Source organism: Lactuca sativa, chromosome 5 (genome assembly GCF_002870075.4).
Source record: "Lactuca sativa cultivar Salinas chromosome 5, Lsat_Salinas_v11, whole genome shotgun sequence".
Lineage (NCBI taxonomy): Eukaryota > Viridiplantae > Streptophyta > Magnoliopsida > Asterales > Asteraceae > Lactuca > Lactuca sativa.
This window is the reverse complement of record NC_056627.2, coordinates 311592075-311600092: the sequence shown is the minus strand read 5'-3', so window position 1 is coordinate 311600092 and position 8018 is coordinate 311592075. Positions and strand designations below refer to the sequence as shown.

General features: G+C 38.9%; 1 protein-coding gene across 1 annotated transcript; it reads left to right on the top strand.

The window, feature by feature from the left end:
* The first annotated feature begins 555 nt into the window (after nt 1–555).
* Nucleotides 556–2313, top strand: LOC111890746 (uncharacterized). Its single transcript, XM_023886830.1, has 2 exons — nt 556–1531; nt 1622–2313. Exons 1-2 carry the CDS (start codon nt 556–558, stop codon nt 2311–2313), a joined length of 1668 nt encoding a protein of 555 aa, XP_023742598.1.
* The last annotated feature ends 5705 nt before the right edge of the window (nt 2314–8018 follow it).

Genomic DNA, 8018 nt, shown 5'->3' with positions numbered 1-8018 from the left:
CTAAAAGCCTTCAATAGCAAGTTCTATCCCACCTCCCGGATATCTAGTCAAAGAAGTGACATTTTGGGGATTCGTCAAGGGGAGAATGAGACTTTTCATGATTTTTGGGAGCGATTCAACAACTTATGTACAAGTTGTCCTCAACACAACATACCCGAACAACTACTTCTTCAACAATTTTATGAGGGTATGAATGAAAAAGATCGAAGGATGATTGATGCTTCAAGTGGTGGTGACTTCTTCAACAAGACACCTCACAAAATCTGATCACTTTTTGGCACCATTTCTCAAAATCAAAGGAACTTTGGGACTCGAAATGAAATGAAGAGAAGTTTTCCACAAGTGGTTGGTGAAGTTAGCAACACTCAACACTTGGAATCAAAGCTCTTAGATTTGACTAATGTGCTAAGTCAAATGGTGGTGGGAAGTGGTCAACAATTGATGGTATGCGGCATTTGTACAATGACGGGGCATTATACAGATAAGTGTCCCTCACTTAGTAATGAACCGGAAGATGTGAGTGTAATGGGAGGATATTAAGGTCAACCAAGACCCATGGGATTTGAAAACAATTTCAACCCAAATTGGAGGAATAACCCAAACAACCCATACCCACCAAAGCAAAATCCACCAAACATTTTGATGAGACCTCAACATCCACAATACCCCTCTCAAAAACCTCCATATCCACACACTTCTTTTAACCCTCCAAATTACCAACAACCTCCAAAACAAGGCCAATCAAGTGGTAACCGTCAAATAAGCCTTCAAGAACTCGTTACTTCTCTTGCTCAAAGCCAAAGCCAATTTCAACAAGAGACCAAGAACACCTTCTCCAACATTCAAGCACAAATTGGAGACTTGGCTACCGCTCTCAACAAGATGGAACAAAGGGGAAAACTTCCATCTCAAACCGAGAAGAGCCCCAATGTGAGTGCAATAACTTTGAGAAGTGGGAAAACACTTGGAGAAAGCAACCCTAAAAGAGTTTCAAGAGAAAAAGAAGATGAAGTCATCATTGTTGATCCTTCAAAAGTAGTACCTCCAAAGGAACTGGTTGTTCCAAACATTGGTCAACCCGAATCTTCCATCAATACCATAAAGCCATTGGTCATACCACCACCTTTCCCTTCCCGGTTAGCCTTTTCCAAGAAGATAGAGGAAGAAAATGAATTATTTGAAACTTTTCGCAAAGTCCAAATCAACATTCCACTATTGAATGCTATTAAGCAAATTCCAAGTTATGCAAAATTCCTCAATGATTTATGCACCAAGAAGAGAAAATTCAAGGCAAATGAAAAGATTCAATTCAATGCAAATGTGTCTGCGGTTATCCAAAAGAAGTTACCTCCCAAATGCAAGGATCCGGGAATATTTTCTATCCCTTGTACCATTGGTGATTTGCATGTCGAAAGTGTCATGTTAGATCTTGGAGCCTCGATCAATGTGATGCCATATTCGATTTTTAAATCTCTCAATGTTGGACCTTTGGAAGAAACTGGAGTAATCATTCAATTAGCAGACAAGTCAAGTGTGTCTCCAAAAGGAGTGTTGGAGGATGTGTTAGTACAAGTTAATCAACTTGTTTTTCCGGCGGATTTTTATGTCATTGATCTTGAAGAGAAGAGTCCTTCCAAATCATTTATGATCCTCCTTGGAAGACCTTTCATGCATACCTCTCACACAATCATTGATGTCCATAAAGGAAAGATAACTATGGAGTTTGATGGAGAAACCATTCACTTCAACATCTTTGAAGCAATGAGATACCCTAGCAACATTTCTCCATTGTATCGGGTTGATGTGATTGAGCCAATAAACGAGATAAGCCCTAATGTATGCACAAACAAGATACTCATGGCAGATGATTGTAAGCCTAAGAGGGAAGCTCAAAGAAGATTGAATCATCAAATGATGGAAGTGATCAAGAAGAAGATAATTAAAAGGTTCAAAAGGTGCAAAGAGAAGAAAAAGGCATTTCATGACAAGAACATAACCCAAAAACACTTTATTTCGAGTCAAAAAGTTCTTCTTTATCATTCACGCTTTAAGCTATTCCCGGGAAAGTTGCGATCTCGATGGCACGGACCTTTTATTGTTATAAAAGTTTTTGATCACGGTGCGGTTGAAATTAAGAGTTTGGAAACAAATCAAATATTCAAAGTGAATGGGCATTGCTTGAAACCATTTTATGAAGGCTTTGACACAGGAGAATTTGACAACATAACATTGGAAAATCTGAATTACGAAGGTAGACGGAAGCGGAGCTATGTCTTGGCAAAGACGTTAAATAAACGCATTGTAAATAAATAATCTCCACTTGAAGTTTTGGGTGTTTCTAAGCTTGAAGTTGGTCTTAAAATAAGCATATGGAAGTCCTGCAATGATCTTGGTGAAGTTTGAAAAATGCTAAAAATTTGAAATTTGCGTGGGTGCCCGCGCAGCCGTTGCGCGACCGACCCTCAGCCGCGCAGATTCCGAGTTCCAAATTACCCCCACATGGGATGCATTTTGATGTCTGCGCGTGACTGGTTCCTCACCCGCGCAAATTTTTGCGCGACCGACTGCCACCCTTGCAACCCTTGCGCGACCCAACCCTAGTCGCGCAAATCCGAGCTCAAAAATTACCTCAACCTGGGATGTATTCTGATGTGTGCGCACGACTGCCCCCCACCCGCGCAAAGTTTGCGAGGGTACCCGCGCAAATATGCCACTTCATAAGAAAATTTTGAGTCATTGCATGTGCTTCCTTTGTGCGACCATGCTTTCATCCATGTGTATTTAGGCGGCCAAGAACTCCACCCACACATCATTATACGACCCATGTTTTGCTTCCGTACCGTCCTTGCGGGCCTCCTCTACCTTGATCCCAGTACGATCCTTCCTTACTCTCATCCTAAGCATTGAGGACAGTGCTTAATTTTAAGCTTGGGGTGAGGTACTCTTTATCTTTTATTTTTTTGATTACATTTAGGTTGTATATTGTTGCATTTAGAGTAAGTCATTTAGGTCATTCATAAAAAATTTGCATAAAAATTTCAAAAATATTGCATATTTTCTTTCGTTCTTTTCTAATTTTCATTCTTTTTAGATGCATTCTAGTTTAAGTTTATGCATTTTTGTTCTCTCTGGTCTTCCCATCCCTACATGTACCATAGCGCTGAGTCATAAGTATTGAATCATAGATTGGTCCCGGGTCTTGATATGGAATTCCTTGTATTTGATAAATGGGACACGCTTTGAGCATCCCAGATCACTTTGAGACCGCTTGTGTGGGGGTCAGATGCAGGTAGCTTGATTGGGTCTAGGTGCAGAGGGATGTGGTTGGTCATGCCAATGTGTGCGAGCAAAGATTAGCCCGGTATAGTATTTTGAAGACATTAAAGACTCGCATATTAGTTTTGGGGGGAGTACCCCTTGGTACTCCCGAGTCTCGTCCGATCCTTGCTTAGTTAGATTCTCACCACGTTTTTAGGATAGGTCAACATTTTTCTAGGGGTCTAGAATTGATAGTTAAATAGATTTTATTTATCACACCCTACATTAAGGTGATTGATGAACTTTGAAGTAGGTCCCCCAATTCACATCTTTTGGGATCAAGTTTTTCGGTAACACCCATTTTTTGAGTCATATCCCTCCCTTTTTAGTAGATATTGACACATTGTCAATGATTATTTGGTGTTCGTGTTAAGCCGCTATATATTACTCCATTTTCATCATTGGAGTCATATGTTACATGGTGATATTCCTTAGACCTTCAAAGAAGAAAGACAAGAAGAAAAAAAATTGAAGAAAATTGAAAAACAAAAAATGAAGACAATAAGATACGATAAAAGATTATTCAAGAAAAACAACAAAAACAAAGACAAGAAAAATGAAGAAAAAGAGAAAAACAAAAAGAACAAGACTCCAAATTCAAGACTTCTCTAAAGAAAAATCAAGGAGCAAAGAAGACTAAAGACCAAATAAAAAGTTCAAGATTGAAGATTTAGGTTGTTAGGTTTAGATTTAGGTTAAGTATAATTTTTATTATTTTGTTTTATTTTTGATTTTTGGTGAGAAAATGCCCCGACGATGAGACGGTAGACTGTAAAGGACAGTACAAGGAATCATAGTGTGTGAAGAGGCGCCTTTCCTTCATGCATTATGATCTGCATTGGTGATTTAAAGTGCCCCCACTGGGTGCATCATCTGTTTCCTTTGTCTTGCACACCGAGACTACATCCAACCGTGATCTATTTGCCTATCAAGTGGTTGAGAATGTGGTTTATGGATCTAAAGCGGGGAACATTTTGAAGATGCGTAGGGTCCATGAAAGACTAATTATGACCATGTTGACTGATGTTGACCAAATTCTATGGTATCTTTATTTTTCTATTTTTAGTTTAGTTCAATATTATTCTTCTTCTCCTTCTCTTCTATTTGATCTGACATCATCCAATTGATTGGGATTTCGCACCAATTGGATCTGATTGATACACAAGCATATTTGGGGACTTACAAGTGGTATCAGAGCTTGGATTGTATCAGTCAATTTTGTCAGATCTTGACCTTATTTGATCTTATTTTTGAAAGATTCTTGCGTTTTTGGATAGATCGTGGCAAAATAAGGGGGGTTTGTTCATCGCGTTTTTCATAAAAATGAGTTTTGGAGCAAAAATCGTTGCTTTTGGTCATAACCAGCGAGGGGGTGGCGGCGTTTATGGCCGGCAGAAAGGGTTTCCGAAGTTTACGGCCCGAGTTTACGGCCTCGGAGTTTGCGGTCCGAGATTACGGCCCTCGCACGTGTACGGTCCGAGTTTGCGGTCCTCGGAGTTTGTGGTCCAGCACCTTGCACCTCGCACGCCTTCTCGTTGAGCAGCCTCGGTCTCGTGCCTCACACCTCGTCCTCGCGAGCAGCAGCCTCGCCTTCACATCTAAAAAATAGGAAACAGAATTGAGGGTGCCGGGTATCGAATCCGGGACCTCTGGTTCATAAACCAAGCGCCTTAACCAACTCCTCTAGCTAGCTGGATGATAAATCCCTTCGTTTTTTAATTCAAAAGGCGTTCTTCTCTCGGTTCCGGTTTCGCATTTTTTACATTTTCAACCCAAAATCATTTTTTTTCTTTTTAAATTACATTTTCAACCAAAAAAATAGTTTTTAAATTTTGTCTTTTTACTTAAAATTTTGAATTTGACTTTTAAAACTTGACCTTTGACTTTAAACTTTGACTTTCTCGTTTAACTTTTAAATTTTCAAATTTAGCTTTGAGGTTTATAGTCAAAGGGCCTTTTATTTAAGTTTGACTTTTAAGTTTGATTTTGACTTTTAGTTGTGCTTTTAATGGTTTTTGAAATTTATGAGGGAATTAAAGACATGAAAGAGAGTCGTCAGGATATGTTAAGACAAAAGTTCAACATGTTCAATTATATCCCTGGAGAAATCCTGGAAGCTCAGTTGCAGCGATTTACTACACTTACTACTGAGATTAATATAGTTGGGATCTTCTTGACTAAATCTGAGATAAACAAAAAGCTGCTAAATTCACTTTCGAAATCATGGGATATGAACGTGGATGTCATCAAGAAGACAAAAGATCTCAATCGTCTTAGTCTTGCTGTTGTAATTGAAGAACTTGACGCTTTGAAGTGTGGAAAAACAATGAGTTCTGCAAACATCCCGGTCAATGAAGTTTCATGCTCTCAATCAAGTGAAGCTACGATTAAACTTCTTCGTGAACATAATGATTTGCTAAAAAGGGAAGTCGGGGACCTAAAATACGAAGGATATCAACTTAGGAAAGGACAGAAATCCCTGAAGGTTGAATTAGAAGCAAAAACTAAAGACTTTAGGAAGTTTTAGGAATATTATAGCAATAAATGTGAAAATTATAACTATGTTAAGAAACAACTTGTTGAATTAACTGCTGAGCCTGACACATTAAAAAGCAAATTTGTAACTGCAGATTTTGATTTTAAAAAATTTGATGTGTCAAGTGAAGTAGTTGCGAACATGATTGATTTTAAAAAATTTGATGTGTCCGGATGATCCACAATTGATCATCCGGACTGAACGTGAAAGATTGAAGACCTTTTACTCCAAGAATACACTTCCCCAAAAAGAAGTGTGGTCTAGAAAAAGGATAACCAAGATCTCAGGGTTTGGGAGGAAGATCCTGACCAAGTTCGAACTTAACTGTGTGTTGTTCCGATTTCACTTCTTCCGGAACATACCAACTCAAAGCACTATCTCTGACGCCGAATTTCCTGCAATCAACCCAAATGACATCCTAATTATTGCTACACATTTCTGGAGTCATCAAGTTGATAGTCTCAGCATGGGAGCTTACCACGCTGCTTTAAGCTTCCTTAAAGACTATGTTGCTGAATTCTACTGGTGCGACTATGAACTGGCACATTTGTTCGGAACCGAAAATTACTTGGCTAAAATTGACTTCGTTCTACCAGAAGTTGAGTTATTGGCTGAAGGGCCAATCGATGAGTCGGTACTAGGGTTTGTCTACAAGCAAAAGAAGACAAACAAGAAGGACTTATTCTGAGTCCTTGACAAACATCTAGTTCCAACCAAAGCTCTTCAGAAATTCATCAGTCGTGCATCCAAGTCCAATGCCCCTGAACATGTCAAGGCAAAGTTTGTGAGTCAATTGCAATGGCACATTGAGGTTAGAGATTGGTTGTACAAAGCATACATTTTCATCAAGGAAGAAGCAAACTAAGCTGACATGATTGCTAAGGGGGTGTTTGGCTTAGCTTTTCACAACCAAAAGTCCTTTTTGTAAAAGAAAAAAAACAAAAAGATGTTTGGCAAACTAGGAACTTTTGGAGTTTTAATACAAGAAAAAACATATTTTTGGAAAAGTCAGGAAATCCTGACTTTTTGTAACTTTTTGGAAAAGATCTTTTGAGCTTTTAAAAGCTAAGCCAAACACCCCCTAAGTTCACTTAGGGGGAGATTGTTGGAACCTAAAAGTGAATCTCTAGCAATCACACAAAGAAGATCCGAAGTCAGTCTTAGGTCGGAAGTGGAATCTGGTCCGAAGTCACTGTGTGGTCAGATGTGAAGATTGTGTCCGAAGTAGAGAGTATGTTAGAAGAAAAGATGTTTCGAAATGGAGTATGAGTCTGAAACAGTTTATTCTTCTATGCATTAATTGTTCTTGTCTTTTCTGTGATGTAACGTTACTTAGGACCTACTCTTTTTATTTATTTGGATAATCAGAATGTCAGAAGTAGTGACATTGTCCGGTCCTTTGTATGTTTTCCGGTTTGTAATGTGTTTCTCCTTTTGCTATATAAGGAGTATTTAATGATAAGAACAATGAGACAGATTGTTGCTCCAAGATAGATGTATTTGAATTTACTTCACTTGCATCTTTCTCTCAAATCAAAACTCTTTCAAACATTCTACTTGTTCATTTATTGTCTTTACTTTGATTATACTCATTACTCTATATTTAATATATGAAGTACTTTATTGATTCTCATCTTCAAGTCTCGACTGGTCTTGCCAGACTTGACTGGAACTCTTAATCAGAAGCAGACATTGATCTTAAGCATTAACTAAAGGTTTGAGTTTTCGAGCCTTGTCCCTGCGCAATCAGATCTTTGTTCTCATACCTCTTAGGGTTGGCCGTCATGGGTTGCTTTAGAAGCAAGTTAGGGTAATCTGGATTTTAATGAGGATTTAGGGTTTCCAAAACTAACGAATTTCATCAGTTTTACCGTAATCACCCTCAAGAATTCGTTTTTCCCTATGTTCCATAATCAGTTTTACATGTAAAATTCGGAGAGTTTTTGGGGCGCTGCCCCAAACCTTGCCGGGGCACAGCCAGGGGCTCTGCCCCTTGGACCCTGCTAGGGGTGTTGCCCCTAGACCCCACCAAAAGGGCGTTGCCCCTTTGGAAACCCCTAACCCTTGACTTGTCGAACCAGCTTCTAATCGATCTTTATACATTCGTGCACTCCGCACAAACCCGTACATATATTAGAGTAAAAATTATGAAGTCTCTTAGCTC

Coding starts and splice junctions, on each gene's coding strand:
- LOC111890746 (XM_023886830.1), top strand. CDS start 556: ATGGGATTTGAAAACAATTTCAACCCAAATTGGAGGAATAACCCAAAC. Junction 1,532..1,621: donor TCAATTAGCAGACAAGTCAA/GTGTGTCTCCAA, acceptor TTGATCTTGAAG/AGAAGAGTCCTTCCAAATCA.